The sequence below is a fragment of the Bos grunniens genome, chromosome 11 (genome assembly GCF_055505025.1).
Source record: "Bos grunniens cultivar Pamir isolate PY7600 chromosome 11, Bosgru_T2T1.0, whole genome shotgun sequence".
Classification (NCBI taxonomy): Eukaryota; Metazoa; Chordata; class Mammalia; order Artiodactyla; family Bovidae; genus Bos; species Bos grunniens.
In genome coordinates, this window is record NC_141175.1 from 26,831,469 (window position 1) to 26,857,949 (window position 26,481).

The 26,481-nt window shown below is 38.1% G+C and overlaps 1 protein-coding gene across 1 annotated transcript in view; it reads right to left on the minus strand.

The window, feature by feature from the left end:
* Positions 1-26,481, minus strand: part of SMC6 (structural maintenance of chromosomes 6) — a 74,997-nt gene that overhangs the window by 4,684 nt on the left and 43,832 nt on the right. The window contains exons 17-25 of the mRNA XM_086323569.1: positions 24,783-24,943; positions 21,729-21,864; positions 20,611-20,691; positions 19,352-19,522; positions 11,764-11,901; positions 10,613-10,758; positions 10,230-10,355; positions 3,079-3,184; positions 1,369-1,521 (exon numbers count right to left, since the gene is read on the minus strand). Coding sequence (XP_086179695.1) covers positions 1,369-1,521; positions 3,079-3,184; positions 10,230-10,355; positions 10,613-10,758; positions 11,764-11,901; positions 19,352-19,522; positions 20,611-20,691; positions 21,729-21,864; positions 24,783-24,943 — 1,218 coding nt within the window. The remainder of the gene's footprint in view (positions 1-1,368; positions 1,522-3,078; positions 3,185-10,229; positions 10,356-10,612; positions 10,759-11,763; positions 11,902-19,351; positions 19,523-20,610; positions 20,692-21,728; positions 21,865-24,782; positions 24,944-26,481) is intronic.

Genomic DNA, 26,481 nt, shown 5'->3' on the forward strand with positions numbered 1-26,481 from the left:
AAGGAACAGGATTAAAGTCTGGAAGTCTGGACAAGGAACAAAACAATGAGCAAGAGCTGAGGACAGAAGAGGTGACAGAGGCAGCAGAGGCTAGGGAGAAATCATAGAAGAGGAGACAGAGGTCAGACTTAATGTGTAACAAGGAAAGAAGAATCACAGATAAATCACTGGTGTTGCAGTCAGGTGTTGGGTTGGTAATGGCAATTTGTGAATAATCAAAGAAAGGAACTCAAGAAAAGAAAAGCTTTGAGTGGAAAACCAATTCAGTCTCAGACATGCTGAGTTTGGGATGTAGGTTGTTCACTAGATGAGGTCTCACAGGGGGCAAGAGAGATGTTAGACGAGATGCTTAGATTTGGTAGGAATCCAATGTAGGAGAATCCTGTGGACAGAGGAGCCTGGAGGGCTGCTGTCCATAGGGTTGCACAGAGTCAGACACGACTGAAGCGACTTAGTAGCAACAGTAGCAAATGTAGGTACCAGACTGTGGACTGTGTGTGTGTGTGACAGGTGGGGGAGTAGGCAGAACATGATATCCAGGGAAACTCACACCACTGTAAAAAACAAAGAAGACCTTAAACATTTAAGGGCACGTGAGCTGGAGTGGTGGGGACAGACTGGCACGTTGAGAACAAAGAGGAGTGTGGAAACCCGTAAGAAGACACAGCTCAAGAGATGGAGGCTCAGTCTGTGGTACAAATACTTCAAAGAATTAACGTTCATTTATGATCCTTGCTAAACAAGTTTCGCTGCAGTACTGCAGTCCAAACTCAGATTGCAGTGGGTTTAGTGAATGAAGGATGAACAGCTGAAGTGAGAGGCTTACGATGTGCCTGAACCACAGTGAGGCAGACCTCACTGGAGCCTCACTCTAACCCTGTGAGGGAGGAAAGGCTAGGGATCTTATTTTATAGATGAAGAAACTGAGGCCTGAAGAGGACAGATACTGAGTCCACAGTCACCTGGGTAACTGGTGACAGAGGCAGGCCTCAATGTTAAGTTTTTTAACTTCAAAGTCCAATGTTCTTGCTCCTCACATTACAGAGGTTGTTCTTTTGAAAAGTGTGGCTGAACAGGAAAGGAGACAACAGTGGTGTGAAGGTCACAGCAAGGGTGGTGAACTGCTTATCATAATAAACGAGGGAAAAGAGCACAAGTCCAGGATGGGGCCAGGCAGTGTGGTGTGTTAGTAAGGGAAGGAACAGGGATTCTTTAGCTCTTCCCTACCAGTCATCACAGACAGAACTGACAGAGCAGGATCTTTTCTGTTGAGAAGAACTAACAAACGAATAGTTTCCTTTCAAAATACACATTTCAAACCACCACCAAAAAAAGAGAAAAACTCGAGAATTTAAAAGTTAACACTACCATGTAGACATCAAACTCATCCAGGCATCTGAAAGGAGATTCAGCGATGGACCACAGAGAAAGAATGAAGCAAACCGTGGAAAACGAACGTTCACCGCCAGATAAGGCCCGCATGTCATTGAAAGCGGCTTTGTTTCCTTCTCCAGGCTGAACCTTGAAGGAGGTAACAAAAGACAAAATGCAGAAAAAAGTCAGATTAACTTCTTTACAGAAGTGGTTGGCTACCATTTTAAAAAGGATGAATTTATAGTAAAAATGAAGATGAGCAACAAAATCAGTCAGTGACTTGGAAATGACATCTATTCCATTTAAAATATTTTAAGTAAAAATATAAGCTGTATAACAGCGGCTTCTGTTTTACTGTGAGAAATCTAATTGAAAACATTTTCTCCCCTTAACCAGGTCTAACATACCAAAATTCTAAAAGCTTAATAAGAGTACTAATATTAGGGAAATGAAAACCGTTATTGCCTCCACCTAGTTTCATTGAGATAAAACTAACATTTAACATTGCATAACTTTGAGGTATAGGACATGACACAAACATATACATTGCAAAATGATTATCACCACAATAAGGTGAACATGTCCATTAACTCACACGGTTGCCTTTTTTTTTTTTCTTTCAGTGGTGAGAATTTTTGAGATCTACTGTTTGAGCAACTTTCAAATATACATACAGTATAAGTACTGGCATAAAAATAGACAAATAGACCAATGGAATAGAATTTGAGAGCCCTGAAATAAACCCATGCAAATACAGAAAACTAATATTTGATAAAGAAGCCAAGAATATACAAGTCAAGAACATACAATTCAGTTCCACTGGTCTGTATGTCTATTTTGGTTACTGTTTTGGTTACTACATATTTGCAACACAGCCTGAAATCAGGAAATGTGATGCTTTCAGACTGTTCTTTCTTCTCCAGATTGCTTTAACTACTGTCTTATCTGGTTCCATTCAAGTTTTATGACTGTTTTTTTCTCTTTGTGAACACTGCCTTTGGAATTTAGATAGGGATCGCACTGAATCTATAGACAGCTTTGGATGGTAGAGACATTTTAACAATATCAACTCTTCTGATTCACGTATAAAGGTTATCTTTCCATTTATTTGTGTCTCTGCCAATTTCTTTCGTCAGTGTCTTACACTTTTCACTGTATAGAGCTTTCACTTCTTTGGTTAATTTATTCCTAGGTATTTTATTGTTTTTGATGCTACTGTTAACCAGATTGTCGTTTCTTTTTGTCAAATATTTCTAAGTGCCAAGAAATAGTTGTTTTTACTTTTGTTACTTGATTTCTAGTGACATCTAGTGGTTAAACTGCTTTTGAAAATAATTACAGATTTTCTATAATCTCCCACAAAATTTAACACGCTGTATGAATTTTAAAAAGGAGCCAGTGGAGTGAGAAAAGATGGTAAACATTTACCACTGAAAACAAAAGTCCTTAATTATCACCATAAGAAAATAATCTGGTTGTCCGCAGGGGGGAAGGGAAAGAGCTACAACAGCAGCTTTAGTCAGTAGAATTAATTTAATTTTCAACACTTTGGTAAAAACTATCTTTAACTTAAAAATAAGTTCTTTTGTTTCCTATGACAACAGATCAACTTATCATCAAAAGAAATGAAGCCCCCCGCCCAGAAAAAGAAATGAAGCAGGTTATCCTCCTAATGACTAACATGGAAAGAGTTAAGATACTTACTGATATAGTAAGAGTTTCATTCTTGTGGTCAAAATTCATTTTTCCACAATACGCCCGCTGAGATAATAAGTTGTCAAAGTACAATTTACATCGTAAAGTCAAACACCTTAAAAAAAGACATTGGGCACATTAAAAAGTTTACAAAGTTTTAGAGAACTGTAGATTCAGCATGAGCTTTAAACCAGCATGTAAGACCAGATGAAAATACGCCAGGGTGTTAACACTGTGCCCGTTTAAATAGGTAAAATTTTAGGTGATTTTGTCCTTGTCTTTATATTTATGTCTCCATATTTTTATCAATTCATTTTATAATAAACAAAACATCTATAAGATGAATAAAAATGTCCCACACAGAATAAAATCCATTGTATTACAGGCAGTCCATATGAATGTATCAATCAACTAATTTATACAAAATATCACCCTAACACAGAAGACATAAATCATGCCCTTGAGAGGATTAAACTTTAGCAGTGTTAAGATAGTGGTAAATGGCCTATTCATTAGCTTGTCTCCTCCTAACTTTATAGTAGCAAAAATGGCGAGGGCAATCTCTCAGTCATGTATCTGCAGTACCTTACACACTGCCTCACACAATACAAACTCCATTTATTTATCAGATGGCATCCTGCTGTCAGGGAGACCTTTCCCTTCTTCCTCAATTATTTATTTATTTACATTCTTTTTATAAGGATGCAGTCAGATTGCTATTTTATTCACTGGGTTATCATTCATTTGTTGTTGCTAAGTTGTGTCCAACTTTTTGTGACCACGTGGACTGTAGCCTGCCAGGCTCCTCTGTTCATGGGACTTTCCAGGCAAGAATACTGGAGTGGGTTGCCATTTCTTTCTCTGGGGGATCTTCCTAACCCAGGGATCGAACTTGAGTCTCCTGCACTGGCAGGTGGATTCTTTACCATACAGCCACCAAGGAACCCCCACCATCTATTACTGTTCTTGTTTATTGTGGTCCTCAAATTGTCCCACAGTTTGCCAGTGGGAGCCTCTTTCAAGATGCCTATGTCCTTTCATCATGACTCTACATTTTGGGGAGCACTTCCTTACATTTCTGGCATCTATACCTTCCCTGCTCAGCTCCATATTATTAACCACTTCTCCATGGAGCCTTGATTCCTTTTGGTGGGGAGTGTTAATTAGAAAATAAAATCTGGGTGATAGGCAACTGGCTATTTTTCCTAAAGTCTTTGTTCCTAAAGAACTTAAGACTCCTTTCTTTAGAAAAACTGTATTTTATTCTTTTCCCTCCCAATTCCCTTCCTAGTTTCAGTTCAGTCGCTCAGTTGTGTCCGACTCTTTGCAACTTCATGAACCGCAGCACGCCAGGCCTCCCTGTCCATCACCAACTCCCGGATTTCACTGAGACTCATGTCCATCGAGACAGTGATGCCATCCAGCCATCTCATCCTCTGTCATCCCCTTCTTCTCCTGCCTTCAATATTTCCCAGCATCAGGGTCTTTTTCAATGAGTCAACTCTTCGCATGAGGTGGCCAAGGTACTGGAGTTTCAGCTTCGGCATCATTCCCTCCAAAGAAATCCCAGGGCTGATCTCCTTCAGAATGGACTGGTTGGATCTCCGTGCAGTCCAAGGGACTCTCAACAGTCTTCTCCAACACTACAGTTCAAAAGCATCAATTCTTTGGCGCTCAGCCTTCTTCACAGTCCAATTCTCACATCCATACATGACCACAGGAAAAACCATAGCCTTGACTAGATGGACCTTTGTTGGCAAAGTAATGTCTCTGCTTTTGAATATGCTATCTAGGTTAGTCGTAACTTTCCTTCCAAGGAGTAAGCGTCTTTTAATTTCATGGCTGCAGTCACCATCTGCAGTGATTTTGGAGCCCCCCAAAAATAAAGTCTGACACTGTTTCCCCATCTATTTGCCATGAAGTGATGGGACCGGATGCCATGATCTTTGTTTTCTGAATGTTGAGCTTTAAGCCAACTTTTTCACTCTCCACTTTCACTTTCATCAAGAGGCTTTTGAGTTCCTCTTCACTTTATGCCATAAGGGTGGTGTCATCTGCATATCTGAGGTTATTGATATTTCTCCTGGCAATCTTAATTCCAGCTTGTGCTTCTTCCACTTCGTTTCTCATGATGTACTCGGCATATAAGTTAAATAAGCAGGGTGACAGTATACAGCCTTGACGTACTCCTTTTCCTATTTGGAACCAGTCTGTTGTTCCATGTCCAGTTCTAACTGTTGCTTCCTGACCTGCATACAGATTTCTCAAGAGGCAGGTCAGGTGGTCTGGTATTCCCATCTCTTTCAAAATTTTCCACAGTTTATTGTGATCCACACAGTCAAAGGCTTTGGCATAGTCAATAAAGCAGAAATAGATGTTTTTCTGGAACTCTCTTGCTTTTTCCATGATCCAGCAGATGTTGGCAATTTGATCTCTAGTTCTTCTGCCTTTTCTAAATCCAGCTTGAACATCAGGAAGTTCACGGTTCACATATTGCTGAAGCCTGGCTTGGAGAATTTTGAGCATTACTTTACTCGCGTGTGAGATGAGTGCAATTGTGCAGTAGTTTGAGCATTCTTTGGCATAGTCTTTCTTTGGGACTGGAATGAAAACTGACCTTTTCCAGTCCTGTGGCCACTGCTGAATTTTCCAAACTTGCTGGCATATTGAGTGCAGCACTTTCACAGCATTATCTTTCAGGATTTGAAATAGCTCCACTGGAATTCCATCACCTCCACCAGCTTTGTTCGTAGTGATGCTTTCTAAGGCCCACTTGACTTCACATTCCAGGATGTCTGGCTCTAGGTCAGTGATCACACCATCGTGATTACCTGGGAATGAAGATCTTTTTTGTACAGTTCTTCTGTGTATTCTTGCCACCTCTTCTTAATATCTTCTGCTTCTGTTAGATCCATACCATTTCTGCCCTTTATCAAGCCCATCTTTGCATGAAATGTTCCCTTGGTATCTCTAATTTTCTTGAAGAGATCTCTGGTCTTTCCCATTCTGTTGTTTTCCTCTATTTCTTTGCACTGATCACTGAGGAAGGCTTTCTTATCTCTTCTTGCTATTCTTTGGAACTCTGCACTCAGATGCTTATATCTTTCCTTTTCTCCTTTGCTTTTCGCTTCTCTTCTTTTCACAGCTATCTGTAAGGCCTCCCCAGACAGCCATTTTGCTTTTTTGCATTTCTTTTCCATGGGGATGGTCTTGATCCCTGTCTCCTGTACAATGTCACGAATCTCATTCCATAGTTCATCAGGCACTCTATCTATCAGATCTAGGCCCTTAAATCTATTTCTCACTTCCATTGTATAATCATAAGGGATTTGATTTAGGTCATACCTGAATGGTCTAGTGGTTTCCCCTACTTTCTTCAATTTCAGTCTGAATTTGGTAATAAGGAGTTCATGATCTGAGCCACAGTCAGCTCCCGGTCTGGTTTTTGTTGACTATATAGAGCTTCTCTATCTTTGGCTGCAAAGAATATAATCAGTCTGATTTTGGTGTTGACCATCTGGTGATGTCCATGTATAGAGTCTTCTCTTGTGTTGTTGGAAGAGGGTGTTTGCTATGACCAGTGCATTTTCTTGGCAAAACTCTATTAGTCTTTGCCCTGCTTCATTCCGTATTCCAAGGCCAAATTTGCTTGTTACTCCAGGTGTTTCTTGACTTCCTACTTTTACATTCCAGTCCCCTATAATGAAAAGGACATCTTTTTTGGGTGTTAGTTCTAAAAGGTCTTATAGGTCTTCATAGAACCGTTCAACTTCAGCTTCTTCAGCATTACTGGTTGGGGCACAGACTTGGATTACTGCGATATTGAATGGTTTGCCTTGGAAACGAACAGAGATCATTCTGTCGTTTTTGAGATTGCATCCAAGTACTGTATTTTGGACTCTTTTGTTGACCATGATGGCTACTCCATTTCTTCTGAGGGATTCCTGCCCGCAGTAGTAGATATAATGGTCATCTGAGTTAAATTCACCCATTCCAGTCCATTTTAGTTTGCTGATTCCTAGAATGTCTACATTCACTCTTGCCATCTCTTGTTTGACCACTTCCAATTTGCCTTGATTCATGGACCTGACATTCCAGGTTCCTATGCTATATTGCTCTTTACAGCATCAGACCTTGCTTCTATCACCAGTCACATCCACAGCCCTTCCTAAACTGCATTACATTTCCACATTTGAAAATATTGATAGTTTCAGTTTTTCCTTTGTTGCCACAATAACTATTGCTAGCTGGTATTCAGAATTTTCTGTTAACTTTCCTTCTGAAATACTGATATGCATTTTTCAACTGTGTCCACTTATGGGATATCTAAAACACTGTCCTCATGAAAGTGACAAGGTTCTCCAGTGTAAAGAGATAAACAATTTAAAAAATTTAACCATCTCTATTGTCCTCTCAAGATTAGGTAAACAATGTAAAACTTGTCAGGGGTGAAGAAACATATCAAGATAATAAATTATAAGACCAATACTTTAACAGAAAATACTTTAGGGATGCCACAAATTACTTTCACATTAAGAGTAAAAGGCCATGAGATTAAAAGATGCTTGCTTCTTGGAAAAAAGGCTATGACAAACTTAGACAGCATATCAAAAAGCAGAGACATCACTTTGCCGACAAAAGTCCGTATAGTCAAAGCTATGGTTTTCCAGCAGTCATGGATGGATGTGAGAGTTGGACTATGAAGGCTGAGCGCCAAAGAATTAATGCTTTTGAACTGTGGTGTTAGAGAAGACTCTTGAGAGTCTCATTGACAGCAAGGAGATCAAACCAATCAATCCTAAAGGAAATCAGTCCTGAATATTCATTGGAAGCACTGAGGCTGAAGTTGAAGCTCCAATACTTTGGGCACCTGATGTGAAGAACTCATTCATTAGAAAAGACAGACCCTGATGCTGGGAACGATTGAAGGTGGGAGGAGAAGGGGACAACAGAGGATGAGAGGGCTGGATGGCATCACCGACTGGATGGACATGAGTTTGAGCAAGCTCTGGAAGATGGTGATGGACAGTGAAGTCTGGTATGCTGCAGTCCATGGGGTTGCAAAGAGTTCGACATGATAGTGACTGAACAATAACAACAAGAGTAAAAGGGCAGTGAAAACCCAGGTGGCACCCAGAAGCCCCGTTTAGGAATCTGGGGAGGCCCAGGCCCTCCGGTTCAACAAGCAGTGTGTGGGGAAGACAGAGCTGCACTGAGAGAGCTCTAGAGAACCACAGAGGGGCTGGGAGATCCCCAGGTTAAGTAACCTTATCAGTGGCAGTGTGGGAATACTGCCCGAGGCTGGCAAGAGAAACACCCGAAAGCAGCAGAAACAACCCCTGAGGTCACTCAGAGCCAGGAACAGTTCACATTCCCACAGGTACGAGTGGAGTAAACTCACAGTGCATCAACAGAGGACTCAGAAAAGCACAGCTTCACTGGTAATAAAAAAATTTGTCCTTGACCGAAGACTGCTCTGGTCCTACCTAACAAGACTTAAAAGCTGCCTCAAAAGAATAAAAATAAGAAAGTCTTTAAGTTCTAATAACATGCATATAAAACTGAAACACACATTTCAAAAACTAACCTATTGTTTAGTTAAGGAATATGGCCAAACAAGCAAAGCCTATTTCCCATTATGGCTTTATTTGAATTTCCCCTCACTGCAGATGGTGACTGCAGCCATGAAATAAAAGACGCTTACTCCTTGGAAGGAACGTCATGACCAGCCTAGACAGCATATTCAAAAGCAGAGACGTTACTTTGCCAAAAAAGGTCCGTCTAGTCAAGGCTACGGTTTTTCCAGTGGTCATGTATGGATGTGAGAGTTAGATGATAAAGAAAGCTGAGTGCCGAAGAATTGATGCTTTTGAACTGTGGTGTTGGAGAAGACTCTTGAGAGTCCCTTGGACTGCAAGGAGATCCAACCAGTCCATCCTAAAGCAGATCAGTCCTGGGTGATCTGATCTTCATTGGAAGGACTGATGTTGGAAGCTGAAACTTCAATACTTTGGCCACCTGATGCGAAGAACTGACTCATCTGAAAAGACCCTGATGCTGGGAAAGACTGAGGGCAGGAGGAGAAGGGGATGACAGAGGATGAGATGGTTGGATGGCATCACCGACTCAATGGACAAGAGTTTGGGTAAACTCTGGGAGTTGGTGACGGACAGGGAGGCCTGGCATGCTGTGGTTCATGGTGTCGCAAAGAGTCAGACACAACTGAGCGACTGAACTGAACTGATAGTAGGGAAACTTAAAATTTATAAAAATTAAAAAAATTCTAGTCTTAAGACCATAGTTCTTGGTATGGGGATGCACGCTCAGTTGCTTCCTACTCTTCACAACCCCATGGACTGCAGCCCACCAGCATCCCAAGTCCATGGAATTTTCCAGGCAAGAGTACAGGACTGGGTTGCTACTTCCTTCTCCAATAGTTCTTGGTATAAACAGAGTTAAAAAACATGCTACTGAGGGGATGCCATAGGAAAAATAGCTTAGGTGGAAACACTAGGGCTGCCTAGGATTCAAGTATATCAAGAGCCAAGCCTACCTATCAACTGTCCTCTGGTTTATTTCTGTTGCTTGTGATTTTAGTTGATTGATCCCTGACAATCTGCACATTTCTGGGTATACTAATGAGATCCAGTGTCTCTGACCCGGTACTCATTTATTCAAACAATATACATCACGTTTCTACTACATTTCAGGCACCACAGTAGGCACTGGGGATATATCTATGAACAAAACAGAGATTCTGTACCCAAGGAGCTACATGGTTCTAGATCAGGGCGATCAACTGAGAACCTGCCTCAACAGGGCCCATAAAAAGCCCATAAAAAATTATCTCTCATTAGAACATGCATTGTCTAAGACTGAAATAGTCTGTTTCAGAGCCAAGAAGCTTCCAAATGACCCATTTAAGCAGAGACTGAAAGCCATCTATAAGTTATCCAGTAAGGTACATCTAATGGAGTTTAAGTTTAAAAAGCTCATTTATAAAAGTCCCTTGAAATCTAGAATTCTCATTAAATTATAGGGTCCTAAGCACTACTACATCTTTTCTAATTGAATCATGAAAGTTCTCATTTTATTGTTTACAGGGAAGAATTGAAAACAAAGAATGCATAGTGTGTGGTAATATTTTTTAATGCACTTACCTTCTAAATTGTTGATATGTTTTATATCTATGGATCATTATTTCTTCCAGTAATTTAATAAACCTTTTTAAAGTCTTTACTTTGCTATCCAAATCAAGATAGCTTTCTCTTGCCTCTTGATATTGCCTATTTTATGAAAAAAAAAATATTAAGCAAATAAATGTCATTCAATGAAACATAAAATCTCAAATACACTTAATAAGTTCTATAATAATTCCAAAGAAAAAAGTTATTTATTGTTAATATTACATGTATGAAAGACTAGTTAAGCTGTAACCATGTGCCATAGAAACACTTTACCCAAACTTAAGGTTTTATATAAATATCTTTTGTCTTACTAATATATATGGATAATATGGTAAAGTAGAAAAGCAAGCACTTACTTCATTATTTCCTCTCGATCTCCATAACTAGCATGTTCTGCCTGTATCTTCTGTCTTAATCTATTAATTTCTTTGTCTAGAATTGAGGCAGATTTTTTCACTTCTATCCGCTCTGGACAGATTTGTCTTGCTTGTGACATTTTCTCCTAAGATAACAGACGTTTAACTTTAAAACGTCTTTGATAACAACAATTCACTGTACTATTTGTACCAAAATATGCAAAGTAAAATTCCGAACTTATATTTAAGAAATGTATTTTAATTACACTTAATATCAATGTTATTTTTCTAAGCTTTATACTGAGAATACAGTTCAGAGTCATCATAAATTTTCAAAAGAAAATTGCATTAGTGTACACAATTTTAACAATTTAGAGGAGCTCCATAACCTTCTAGTAAAACAAATTTCAAGTAGATGTTATGAAGGTCTGGCACCCCAGATGCTGAGGTCAGACATAGCTTTCTGTGACTTTTAAGAGGGATTCTAAATACCAAACGGTACTGAAAACATAAAGACCCTTCTGTTTGTAAAATATTAAAAACCCAAAGCACTTGCACACATAGCACTTCCATTCATGACATTCGTATATTAAGTCAAACAAATCAGGCAATGGGTTTCAGAGTTGAAACCATTTTCCTAAGACATGTAAAAACAAAGCTGGAATCCACTTCTTTTAGGTTAAACCATGGTTGCCTTCAACTTACTTTCCTCTAAAAATAGGGCTTCCGCTTTCCACTGTCAACCAGGGTTATTAGTAAGGAGGAGCTGGACTGTAGCCCAACTCACTCCTGAGTTAACTCAGAGGCAGGGAGTATTTTTCTGACATAAAGCTGCTATGCACTTGCCAAGTTAGGCATATAAGGAACTATTTCAGAGAAGGGAGTGCCATTTTCCAAATCACCTGGAGGCACAATAAGGGGCTATGGCAGTCCTGCCTAAAGTACTCTTCGTGTTGGTCTATGAAGTCTCCACATTTTGAGAGTCCCTAAGTCTTTCCCTCTGTTAATTCACTGAAACAGCTATTACTCCAAAGAAAACAGATATCCATCAGACAACTTGTCTCTGTTTGGAAATATGACATTAAGGAAAACGCACTTTAATAATCATGACTAAGGTTGTAAATAAAAGGTTTTAAAAAATCATGGATAACCTCTAGCTCTTTTTCTTTCATATCTAGTTCTCGTTTCTTTTTATTTAAAGTATCCAAGTGTTCTTTCTGCTTGTCTTCATAATGCCGTTTCCCTCGCTTTTGGTTATCCACTTCAGAATCAGCAAGGTTTAATTCATCCTGTTTAAATAAAACCAAAATAATCTATAAGGAAAAGATTGCTTTAAAAAATTATCAGCTTAGGTATAAACTGACAAGTAATAAAGTGGACAGGATTATGCTGCTTGAAGAGGCCAGTGTTAAGAGTTCATATCCTTCTGTGACCATTGGAAAAATGCATCACTCAACTATTCTTATTACTCAAAACATAGCTCTAACCACAATAAAGATGCCAATGCTGAAGACACATGAGAAAGGTTAAAAAAACTAATTCATGAAATGTAAATGGAAACAAAGCAGTATTTCTAAATGTTAAATGTATTACTTCGTATATGTGATTCTGTGGTGTTCATGTATAATTAAATTAATAGACTGAATGTCAAGTACACATTTTGATTATTTTGCCTGATAATTTTATACATGAATGATGCCCAAAACACATTTTCTTCTATTATTGGAATTCTCCCTTGTTATAGGAATCTGTCTTCTATTAAGAGTATATACAACATATAAATTTCTTTAAAGGAGGTAGAGACTGGTGAAAAGATTTTACTGGTATTTAGAGATGATATATGTACAAAGCCATAAATTATGGCAGCTTTCTTAAATACTGATATATAGATTGCCTTCTTTATCATCAATTTGGATGTTTTAAAAAAACAGATTTCCAAACCCCACCTCTGGAGATTTTATTTTAGTAGGCTGAGAATCCCTACATCTCAATTTTTAAAATGGCTCTTGATTTCAGTTCAGTTCAGTTCAGTCGCTCAGTCGTGTCCGACTCTTTGTGACCCCATGAATCGCAACACGCCAGGCCTCCCTGTCCATCACCAACTCCCGGAGTTCACTCAGACTCACGTCCATCAAGTCGGTGATGCCATCCAGCCATCTCATCCTCTGTTGTCCCCTTCTCCTCTTGCCCCCAATCCCTCCCAGCATCAGAGTCTTTTCCAATGAGTCAACTCTTCGCATGAGGTGGCCAAAGTATTGGAGTTTCAGCTTCAGCATCATTCCTTCCAAAGAACACCCAGGACTGATCTCCTTTAGAATGGACTGACTGGATCTCCTTGCAGTCCAAGGGACTCTCAAGAGTCTTCTCCAACACCACAGCTCAAAAGCATCAATTCTTTGGCGCTCAGCCTTCTTCACAGTCCAACTCTCACATCCATACATGACCACCCGAGAAACCATAGCCTTGACTAGACGGACCTTTGTTGGCAAAGTAATGTCTCTGCTTTTCAGTATGCTATCTCGGTTGGTCATAAGTTTCATTCCAAGGAGTAAGCGTCTTTTAATTTCATGGCTGCAGTCACCATCTGCAGTGATTTTGGAGCCCCAAAAAATAAAGTCTGACACTGTTTCTACTGTTTCCCCATCTATTTGCCATGAAGTGATGGGACCGGATGCCATGATCTTTGTTTTCTGAATGTTGAGCTTTAAGCCAACTTTTTCACTCTCCACTTTCACTTTCATCAAAAGGCTTTTTGCTCTTGATTTAAGAACCACCAAATTGAATTTTGCTGAGTTTGTCTATTTTTTGAGCCTAGTCTAGTATTCTTGCCTAGAGAATTCCATGGACAGAGGAACTTGGTTGGGCTATATATACTCCATGGGGTCACAAAGAGTCGGACACAACTGAGCCACTAACACTGGACATATATACTATGATGATGATGTTTACCTTCAGGAATCATAGTTATAAAGAAAAAGAAACAAACACAAACCAAAACAACAGCATCAAGGAAGACAGAAGATTTACGGATATCCCGAAAAGAAAAAGAACACGTGATGTATCTAAAAATTCCCAGTTATTTACACCTCATATAAAAGAGCAGAAACAGGCTACTTCCTGACCTAAGAATACAATTTTCTGCAAGTTATTCACACTGCTAAAATAACTACCACCCAAGGTAGACACTTAATGATATAAAGTTTTTATAACACAGGTCTATTAAAAATAAAAACATTATTATATGGAGGATAGAGATAAGCTGCTCCTTTATTTTGAAGAAAATAAAAGAAAATGGGTACAATTTTTGTAGTAGGAGATATTACAGCTGGAAATTGGAATGGCTTATGAAACAGAACGGTTGCCAACACTAAATTTTCTAATCATTTTTTGTAGAAACTTTCAAAATACGTCCATGTTTGCTTTAGGGGATCAAATCAGCTTTATGGAGCCAAAGGGGTCAGTTATATTAGGATGGATCGTGTTGGTTAATTTTCTCTGAGTAACTTTAGAAAGGGAAAAACTTGACTTATAAAACAGAATGCAAAGAATTTAAGGTTCTTTCTATTACTGTGGCTTTTTTTTTAACTTTACAATATTATATTGGTTTTGCCATATATCAACATGAATCCGCCACAGGTATATACGCGTTCCCCATCCTGAACCCTCCTCCCTCCCCGTACCATCCCTCTGGGTCGTCCCAGTGCACTAGCTCCAAGCATCCAGTATCGTGCGGCAAGCCTGGACTGGCAACTTGTTTCATATATATTATAGTCCTCAAATATTTAATAAAATTACATCCTGGGTACCAATAAATGTAAAACTTTAAAAAAGGAACCAAGAGAGTATTTCCTTTCATTTCATTTTGGTGATGGTAAAACAGAGACCTAAATATATTAAATTCACTTAAGTGACACTTACCCTGTTTTGGGGTGAGGGCTAGGATGGGTTAGATCTAGAACTAAATTCTGATATAGCCCTATGTCTGTAGAGCTTCTAACCTTTAAGAAAGATCAGCCTTTAAAAAAAAAGTAGGCTGAGATGCTAGAAGGGACAGAATCATTGAAAAATTTTATTCTCTTTGATGTCTAAATAACAAATTTTAGTTAGCTGACAACATTGGATAAATTACTATAGTATGTATTATAGCCACTTGCTTCCTATAATTACATCAATTATGAAGTTTTAGAAAGCTATAAATCATCAGATCTTGAAATTTTCAAAAGCAGTCAGTCTCAATAGAAATAAACACTCATTGTCTCTATCAGAAACAGAGAACCTCTCCTACTCTAATAATGCAGACCATGATTCTTAATGCAGATCCTGCTCCCTGTACAAAAAATTCAATATGACACTAAAGCATTAAGCTTGCAGTATAAATAAAAAAACAAAACAAAACAAAAAAACCACCGCACACGGCCACAGCCCACACGACGACCGCCAGGTAGCTTCCTCCCGACGGCCGCAGCAGCAGTGATCGTGGCGCGCCACGCCGTGCGCCACCCCGGCCCCTCGGGGGATGGCGGAGTTTGGAGAGTGAAAAGGTTGGCTTAAAGCTCAACACTGAGAAAACTAAGGTCATGGCATCTGGTCCCATCACTTCATGGGAAGTAGATGGGGAAACAGTGGAAGCAGAGTCAGACTTTATTTTTTTGGGCTCCAAAATCACTGTAGATGGTGATTGCAGCCATGAAATTAAAAGACACTTACTCCTGGGAAGGAAAGTTATGACCAACATAGATAGCATATTGAAAAGCAGAGACATTACTTTGTCAACAAAGGTCCGTCTAGTCAAGGCTATGGTTTTTCCAGTGGTCATGTACGGATGTGAGAGTTGGACTATGAAGAAAACTGAGTGCCGAAGAACTGATGCCTTTGAACTGTGGTGTTGCAGAAGACCCTTGGACTGCAAGGAGATCCAATCAGTCCATTCTAAAGGAGATCAGTCCTGGGTGTTCTCCGGAAGGAATGATGCTGAAGCTGAAACTCCAGTACTTTGGCCACCTCATGCGAAAAGTTGACTCATTGGAAAAGACTCTGATGCTGGGAGGGATTGGGGGCAGGAGGAGAAGGGGACAACAGAGGATGAGATGGCTGGATGGCATCACCGACTCGATGGACATGAGTTTGAGTGAACTCCGGGAGTTGGTGATGGACAGGGAGGCCTGGCGTGCTGCGATTCATGGGGTCGCAGAGTCAGACATGACTGAGCGACTGAACTGAACTGACAGATCAAAATAAACTGTTTAAAGTGAGAAAAATACCCCCTATGCCAAGATTTCAATGACTACATACTTGAACAGCATGTTCTACCTCTTGCCACTCCTCTGACACAAAATGAACAAATGTCCTAACAGAAAACAGATTCTATCTAGAAGCTGCTAATACGTCATGACAGCTTCTGAGGAATTAACTCCTTTGTTAGCCAACTCTTCTTGGTCCTGTTATTGATGGCTAGTAGGATGCAACACTATAAAGAAAAACCCTCTTGGCTACTAGACGACTGTGTGCAGGTTTACTGAAGGGTTCACTTATTGGCAACCAAGGCAAAGAGCTAAGATCAATAATTCTTACTGCATTCTGCATGTATATTTTGCTACTGAACTTATCCGTGGACTTCCAATTCTAGGAGTTGCTTTAGCCTACAGGTCCCTAACGGAGAAGGCAATGGCACCCCACTCCAGTACTCTTGCTTGGAAAATCCCACGGACAGAGGAGCCTGTTAGGCTGCAATCCATGGGACTGCTAAGAGTTGGACACGACTGAGCGACTTCACTGTCACTTTTCACTTTCATGCATTGGAGAAGGAAATGGCAGCCCACTCCAGTGTTCTTGCCTGGAGAATCCCAGGGACAGGGAAGCCTGGTGGGCTGCCATCTATGGGGTCGCACAGAGTCGGACACGACTGAAGTGACTTAGCATAGCACAGGTCCCTAAAAGAACAGAACACAGCTTAACTTATCTGGGATAATACAGTGCTTCCCAGGTGGCGCAGTGGTAAAGAATCTGCCTGCCAGAATAGGAGACATGGGTTTGATCCCTGGGTGGGGATGATCCCCTAGAGAAGGAAATGGCAACCCACTCCAGTAATCTTGCCTGGAAAATTCTTTGGACAGAGGAGCCTGGCGGGCTACAGTTCATGGGATAATTCGGGTGCTAATTATTTCTTTTTCTATATTACTTTAGCATAAATTATCATTTCGATTTTAATCAATCCTTCATCATTTAAAATTTTCTTTGATCTCATCTTTGTTTTAATTTCACTTCTCTAATCCCTGAATTTTGAATTTGGTCTCTCCCATTCTTGACAATTTTCATACTTATTTTATTTCCTCTTATTCTATTTTCTTTTAAAAATTAATTCTGTCTTCTTTATTTATCTTGGACTTTTTGTCTTTTTGATTCTAATTTCCTATAGTAACTACTTTTTATTTGTCTTTTTCAATAGTATCCTTAGTATGTTTTCCTTTCTCACAACATTAAAATTTTTTAAAATTCTTAGCTCAAGTAGAAAAATACAAAACCAACATGTATTACCAAGGTAGCCAGAAATCACAACTCTATGGAAAGCAATAATATAGAGGTCACCACAAATAGGGAAAAATTGTTTCTATTCAGCTTCTCCTCTAACTCTCTTTAATAAATTACATTTTCTGTCAGTGGAGACAATTATAGTAAAGTACATATATGTGCAAGTTCTTTTAAACTTTTAAAATATTTAAATACATTTTGAGTCAAAGAAGTACTTTTCCTGCAAAAAAGGGGTTATATCATCAACATACCTCTTCCCTCTTAAGACATACTACTGATTCTTCTGTGTCTTATAAATAAAATCTTAAGTTTTGAGAATAATTGAGCTGTTCAATTAGAATGATAATAAGCTGCTGATAATAAACTTTATTTCCCTAATTTGGTTTCAAAAAGCATGTGTCTTCAAACAAAAAAAGCCAATTGAATTCTGGCTGGAATATAATGCAGATATGTTAGTAAGTAGGTATTTCAAGCTGGCTTTTATATCAACTAATCTTAGAGTTCAAAGATTAAACTCTTTGACAGAGATAAAATTGCCAACATTTGTTGGATCATAGAAAAAGCAAGACAGTCCCAGAAAAACATCTAATTCTACATCTACTTCTGCTTTAATGACTATGCCAAAGCCTTTGACTGTGTGGATCACAATAAACTATGGGAAATTCTTTAAGAGATGGGAATACCAGACCATCTGACCTGCCTCCTGAGAAATCTGTATGCAGGTCAAGAAGCAACAGTTAGAACTGGACATGGAACAACAGACTGGTTCCAATAGGAAAAGGAGTATGTCAAGGCTGCATATTGTTGCCCTGCTTATTTAACTTATATGCAGAGTACATCATGAGAAATGCTGGGCTGGATGAAGCACAAGCTGGAATCAAGACTGCCAGGAGAAATATCAATAACCTCAGATATGCAGATGATACCACCCTTATGGCAGAAAGTGAAGAACTAAAGAGCCTCTTGATGAAAGTGAAAGACAAGAGTGAAAAGTTGGCTTAAAATCCAACATTCAGAAAACTAAGATCATGGCATCCGGCCCCATCACTTCATAGACAATAGATGGGGAAACAATGGAAACAGTGACGGACTTTATTTTTGGGGGCTCCAAAATCACTGCAGATGGCGACTGCAGCCATGAAATTAAAAGACACTTGCTCCTTGGAAGCAAAGTTATGACCGACCTAGACAACATATTAAAAAGCAGAGACATTACTTTACCAACAAAGGTCCATCTAGTCAAAACTATGGCTTTTCCAGTAGTCATGTATGGATGTGAGAGTTGAACTACAAAGATGAGTGCCAAAGAATCAATGCCTTTGAACTGTGGTGTTGGAGAAGACTCTTGAGAGCCCCTGGGACTGCAAGGAGATCCAACCAGTCCACCCTAAAGGAAATCAGTCCTGAATATTCATTGGAAGGACTGATGCTGAAGCTGAAACTCCAGTACTTTGGCCACCTGACACAAAGAACTCATTCATTGGAAAAGACCCAGATTCTGAGAAAGACTGAAGGCAGGAGGAGAAGAGGACAACAGAGGATAATGGTTGGATGGCATCACTGACTCGATGGACATGCGTCACAGAGTCGGATACAACTGAGCAACTGAACTGAACTGAACCCTAGAGTTATTGAGAAGAGGTAGGACAAGAGAACAGATAAGCACAGAGACAGAACAGACAGATAAATATCCCTGTCTCTGACCTAAAAGAAGAAAATATCCCACAAAATAAAAAGGTAACAAAAGCTGTAACCTTCTCAGGGGGTGGGGGGGAGAAATTTGGCAATTTATTTTCTGTAAAGGTGTGAGGAGATTATTTAATTCTGATTGATCTAATGATGAAAAGTTGGTGTACATCCCAGTTTTATACAGCTTTATTTACATTTAGTCATAAATTCTGTTAGAATATTATCTAGCAGGTGTGAAAGTCAAAGTCGCTCAGTTGTGTCCAACTCTTTGCCACCCCTTGCAACCCCACAGACTATACAGTCAATGGAATTCTCCAGGCCAGAATACTGGAGTAGGTAGCCTTTCCCTTCTCCAGGGGATCTTCCCAATCTAGGGACTGAACCCAGGTCTCCCACACTGCTGGCAGATTCTTTACCAGCTGAGTTACCAGGAAAGCCCTTCTAGCAGGTATACTGCAGATATAACTGAAAAATAAATCAATAAATACATACATATATATATATCAGAATAACAATATATACCTTAAGTGGATCTGCTAGCTCTGAGAGCTGATTAATTTTCTGTTTAATTTCATCATACTTGTTTTCTGCTTCTACTTTCAGGCTTTTAAGATGTTCCATATTTTCTTTTTGTTGTTCCATATTTTTCTCAACCATTTTCATCTTGATTTTATTTTCTTGAGCTTCATCTTCCTGGCAACATTTACAGAGCATATAGAATTAATTCAAATACTTAAGTTATCCAACAGGAAAATAATATAATTCTGGAAAAGGAGAAACTATAGGCTACAAACAAATCAGATTAAAGACAAATACAAAGAACATTACAATATTTTCATACCCTTACTGGTAAATTAGAAGGTAGAAGACTATAGGTTAAAAAATAGAAAAGGATTACATTTAGAAGACAAACTATTTTATTGTGCTTGAGGTCATAATCAAAGGGGATAACTTTTATTCTCACTTTTTCTTTCAAAATATAGTATATATAAATATATACCTTATGCCAGACAATGTATCAGATGCAGACTGAACAAAAATAAATAAGACATACAACTTTAAGAAATTGAGTCTATCAACAATAGGAATTAAAGCAGAAAAACACTAAGGGGAAAACCAAATTACTAATACAAATTGGAGACAAGTTCTTATTGAAGTAAACTCCATCAGTGCAGTGACTTGATCTGTTTTGTTTACTGTTGTGTCCTTCAGCATTTAACATGATGCCTGGTACAGAGTAAATACCGATTTACTCTGAATGAACCAGGTGAATACTGATTCATTTTAACAAGACTCTGCAATCTATTTAATTCACTACTTATTGCAACTTGGGGAGTTAAGCTGAATGTCATAAAAAGATGCCTAAGAGAACAAATATGCGGTGAATAAAAACCATTAAACTTGGAAAAAGGAAAACAGTTCAAAGAGACCAACTACAACTGACTAAATGATATCACTAATACTGGTACTGATTAATTATGAAAAATACTATGCTAGGTAGTTTGAACAGTTACTGTTTAGATAAACAAGCTCTGACAAAGATTTATTACATGTAGAAGAAGACAAAACCAATTACAATACATGGAAGTTATATGTACAAAATATTAAGGAACTTGAAGGTCATACACCAGGAAGTTTCTAACTTATTTGTAAATGGAGATAGCAATCATAAAAAGTACCCTCAAAAAGGTTATTTTTAAAAATCTTGAGACTAGATTCTCTTAACCTAAGTAATAGTTTTATCTTTTACATTACATTTAAGTTGAGGAAAAGAATCTTACCAAGGTTGCAATATCTACAGACTGGTGTTCTTCTATATTCTCAAGTTCCCGAATTTCAGAAATACTTTTCCTTATTTTCATCTTTTGAAAAAAAAGGTATTTAGATTTTAGTAACATAAAAATAAATGAAAAATAGAAACAAAAACCCTGGAAAGGATGTATTAATCAACAAAATTCTACTCTGGTTTATATTACAGAAGGATTCCACAGTTAAAGACACATTAGTACTAAAAGAACTAAAGAAAATTATATATAAAGTCTGTATCAATCACCATTATTGCTAATCAACTCTCATACAAAGCAGATAGAAGTATTTCATTTAGCATTTAAAATGAAGACAGTATGACAGTGTTGCATCCACAGAGACAGTGTTTTCTTGAAACATCCAGTCTAAAGTGCTAGAATGATTATCCCAGTGGTTCTTAAAGTCCAATCCCAGTATCTCCTGGGAGTCTCAGAGACTCATTCAGAGGGTCCATTAGGTAAAAACTATTTTCATAAAAACATTAAGGCATTATTTTTTTTTAGATCACTTTTACTATCTAGTTCTTCTAAGTGTATAGGAGGTTTATAACTATAATGTGCAATACACTAACAGACTGATTATAGAAGCTGATATGATAGGTTAGGTGAATTTTATTATGCCAGATATCAGAGATATAGAAAAATATAAAAAATGTCAATCTTTTTACTAAATCTTTCTGGCTTTGGAAACTAGCTATTTGCCATAAAAACGTTATTTATGTTAACACATAATGTACTTATTATTTTTAAATTAGTTAATAAATATTCTTAAATTTTGCATTAATTTTTAATAATAGGAATACTGATAAAACCCACACAGATGAGGGCTCTTTTAAGACTGTAAAGGGGCTTGAGGCCAAAAAATCTGAGAACTACTCATCTAACTCAATGCATGCTGCTAAGTCACTTCAGTCATGTCTGACTCTGTGAGACCCCATAGATGGCAGCCCACCAGGCTCCGCCATCCCTGGGATTCTCCAGGCAAGAACACTGGAGTGCATTGCCATTTCCTTCTCCAATACTCAATGCATGGTAAGACCTTAAAAATAACTTGCAAATGATTAAGCTGAGAAAACAAAATGATGTTTTCTTACCTTTAACTCTTTGTAATGCAGTTGGTACCTTCTGAGAAGTTCTTCATTGCATTTAATATCCTTTTGAAGGGTAGACAGATGTTGCTGAAGATTTAATATCTGGGCTTTCTTATTTTCAACTTCATCCTCCAAGTCACTTAGTAGAAAAGAGAGGGTAAAAAAATACTTTAAATCTACTTCTGAATATTATAAATATTTAGATCTTTACAAAGAAAGCCTTATTTGTAACAGAGTTTTGCCAAACCTTATGCAGTTAAACCAGTTCTCTATTCCTAACAAGTAATTCATAACATGGAAACATGGAGATTTCAAAAAACATCTTTTAAACTGGAATTAAATTTTACTTATTTCATTCATAAGTACTTATGATCTACCTGTGAAAGGTACTATGCACAGTGATAAGCAGAGGTAGAAAAAGAATTAAGGCAAGAAGAAATTAAACAAAAAGCCCAAGCGTCAGGAAATAAACAATAATATTGAAATGTGAACGGGATACCGCACTGCATGTCCACACCACTATGGGAACATAAGAGCAAGTCTGGGAGAAGAGACAACTGATGTGTGTTCTCTGAAGTTTTCCCCAGCTGCAGCAACTGGAGGAGAAGATGAAAAGAAATACATGAAGCGAGAAACAGACTCCTGCATTTGTGGTGGTGAATAAACACTACGAATGTGTGGGGAGAGAAAGGGGAAGTGAGGAGGACAACGAAAGAGGTGGAGGATAAGGTCAGCAGATACCGAAGCCAGAAGGGTCTCCACACCAGCAGAGGCATCTGCCTTCAGAAGTGATCTTTTTCCCTGCCTCACTGACCCAAGTACCTGTTCCAAAATCGTGTGCCTGGTGGAAGAGAACCACCTGTGCAGTTAAGAAGAGCTTTTCTCTGATAAAAAGTGTATGCCAGATTTCACTAAAAGCATATTTTCCCACAGTTTAACATCTCTGAATTCTAAAATCATCTTCCAGTCCATGGTTCAACTAGCAATATTTTTATTTTTTACTTGTATACGGAATAACAGGGCATTTTAAATCTGATGTACTATTATTATAGCCATGCTACCTGGCGGAACTTTCAAAATTAAAAAAACAATCAGTAAATGTTGAATGAATGATAAACAAAAGAGCAAATGAGAGAAAGAGGAGAGTACTTTTATATTTCTGGTAAAAACAGGGCCAGACACAAAATCTTTTTCAGGGAAATCTTTCATCAACGGGAATCTGCTAGTGCTGAGTTGATGGGGCACAGAGAAGCATTCTTCATATCTTCATAGTATGAGAGGGCATTAGGGAAATCAATTATTCTGTAATCATTTGGTAACTGCTATTAAGTGATCAATTTATGTAAATCAAAAAATTTTAAATATTAAATTATTTCTTTTAACAAATACTAAGGCTCATTTAACATTAAGTACTAAAAATAATGTAATTATTTAATGTTATTAAATATTTTAAATTGGCCCATAAATTTTATGTTAATAAAACACTAACAATGACTATTAAATTATTTTAAAATCCACATATCCTTTGACTCAGCATTTTTACTATTTAGAATTTAAGCTATGCACATCCTTTCAAAAGTATGCCAAGACACACATGTTCTCACTGCAGCGCTGCTATAGTAAGAGAAAACTGCAGACAATGTCTCTGTCCATCAAAAGGAACTGGTCAAGCATCTATTACAGGGCAGCTTTACCTGTGCTGATATGGAACAATCTCCAAGATTTAATTGTTGTTGTTTAGTCGCTAAGTCACATTTGACTCTTTTGCGACCCCATGGACTGTAGCTCACCAGGCTCCTCTGTCAATGGGATTTCCCAGGAAAGAATACTGGAGTGGGTTGCAATTTCCGACTCCAGGGGATCTTCCTAACTTAGGGATCGAACCCGTGTCTCCTGCATTGCAGGCAGATTCTTTACCACTGAGCCACCAGGGAAGCCCTGCCCAAGATACAATACTGAGAGACAAAAAGCAAGACATAGAAACCATATGCATACTTATACACAGCACAAATGTGTGAACTTTGAAACATTATGCTAAGTGGAAGAAGCTGGACACAAATGGATGCATTTTATATAACTGCATTTATATGAAGTATCCAGAGTAAACGAATCCATAAAGACAAATCCAAAAATAGAGTAGTGGTTGCCAGAGGCTGAGGGTGGGGAGGAATGAGGGAACAACTGCTCATGGGCAGGAGTTTTCCTTCTGGTGTGACCAAAATGCTTGGACTGAGATAATAGTTATGGCTGCACAAAAATCTCTCAATTGTACACTTGAATTATATCTCAATTTCAAACTGTTCTGGAAATAAATATAAGAAAGTACAAGTATATAAACCATTCCGGAAATATATGTAAGAAACTGTTAAAGTATTACCTTACTTTTGAAAGAGAGATGGGGGCAAAGGGCTTCACTTTTCAATGCATACATTTCTGGACTGTTTGAATTTTCTCACCATGTGCATATATTACTTTTAATTATTTTTAAAATGTCAATAGGGACTGTCGGGAAATGAGATTATGAGTTACTTTTGTTTTCCAATTTATATTTTTCTGTATTTGAAAAACACCAGTGAATTGTTTTTAAACTTCCAAATATCAGACAACTACTATACTTGTTCAGGTCAAAACAGATGACACAAAGTATCATAATAACATTGTATTTTCAATCAATAAAGTTCATTAATGTGAAAAACAGTTTAAAAAAATAAAAAAACAACAAAGTTCAGGGGCTTCCCTGATGGCTCAGTGGTAGAGTCCACCTGCCAATGCAGGAGACACGGATTTGATCCCCCGATCTGGGAAGATCCAACCTGCTGTGGAGCAACTAAGCCCACAGACCACAACTACTGAAGCCTATACGCCCTAGAGCTATGCTCTGCAACAAGAGAAGCCACTGCAATGAGAAGCCCATACACCCTCAGCTAGAAAGTAGCTCTCTCTTGCCACAACTAGAGAAAGCCTACCTGTAGCAAAGATGACCCAGCACCGCCAAAAAGTAAATAAATCAAAAGGAAAGGGTGGGAATAATACAATAAAGCTACATTGCATACCAACCTTATTTCAGAATCCACATCTCTGCTTAGAAACTTAGGTCTTGTATATTCAGATGAATAATAACGCCCTGCAAAAACCTGATCACCATCAGCAGTAAAAGCTTCTCTACAATTCTTGGGTGGCTTTTGGGATTGCATCACTGCACGAGCTACAGAATTATTCTAAAAAATATAGAGGGAAAAATACATTTTTAAAATATGCCAAAGCATTTCCACTGTATATAATTTCAAAATGTTACCTATCACTAGTTTAAGATTCAATTATTTTTGTTTAAACATTCCAATGAAATAATTCCATGAAGATAAGTAGAAGAATTTAAAAAACTGTTTTCAAGATTCAAAGAATTAAACTAAGTCTTAAAAACATAGGAAACAATGTTCTATGACAAACTGACATATTTTATTTTTAAATTCTAATACTGCTATCCATTAAAATAAAAAATCTTAAGTACCTTTTCATATAATAATATTTACCTTAGAAATCTTATTTTTCATAGAAAAATGAAATCTTACTTTTTTCTAAATGTCTTTTACACCCTAGAAAAGATGAGTGAAGAGCAAATTCCAAGAAAAGATTAGTACACTGAATTATGTAGGGAAAACCTGGAAATCTTTAATATTTTACTTCCTAGAGGAAGTAAGGTGATTAGGCTTATTGCAGCCATGAAATTAAAAGACGCTTACTCCTTGGAAGGCAAGTTATGACCAACCTAGACAGCATATTAAAAAGCAGAGACATTACTTTATCAACAAAGGTCCGTCTAGTCAAGGCTATGGTTTTTCCAGTGGTCATGTATGGATGTGAGAGTTGGACTATAAAGAAAGCTGAGCGCAGAAGAATTGCTGCTTTTGAACTATGGTGTTGGAGAAGACTCTTAAGAGTCCCTTGGACTGCAAGGAGATCCAACCAGTCCATCCTATAGCAGATCAGTCCTGGGTGTTCACTGGAAGGACTGATGTTAAAACTGAAACTCCAATACTTTGTTTGTTTTTTTTTTTGGAAACTCCAATACTTTGGCCACCTGATGCGAAGAGCTGACTCATCTGAAAAGACCCTGATGCTGGGAAAGATTGAGGGCAGGAGGAAAGGGGGACGACAGAGTATGAGATGGTTGGATGGCATCACCGACTCAATGGACATGGATTTGGGTGGACTCTGGGAGTTGGTGATGGACAGGGAGTCCTGGTGTGCTGCGGTTCATGGGGTTGCAGAGAGTTGGATATGACTAAGCAACTGAACTGAACTGAACTGAGGCCTTATCAACCTTTCCTGGAATAGATCTTTACAAGGGGACTTCATTATTTTCTTTCACGTATCTGTCTAAAATATCAGAGGGCCAAGCCCACAGATAATTACAATATGAACTTGCAATATACATGTACACATTTGGATGACTGCTATCATTGCCTCTCAGATTCTATTAATGAGAAAAATAGACTGTATTAATTACAGATTTGTTTTGAATTTCCTTGTCCCTTCTCAGCAAATTTATACCAATAGATGAAACACAATACTGGTGATACAATCTAACAAGTACACGGAAATACATATGCTGATAAAGAGTAAACATTGATTTATTTTACAGAGCTAAAAGGTTTTTGTTAAGAAAAATAATTCATAAAAGATCAAGTAAAGTACTTAAGTAGAATTTATATAACCAATTTAAGTTTAGAAAATTTAAAAATAATATAAAACACAG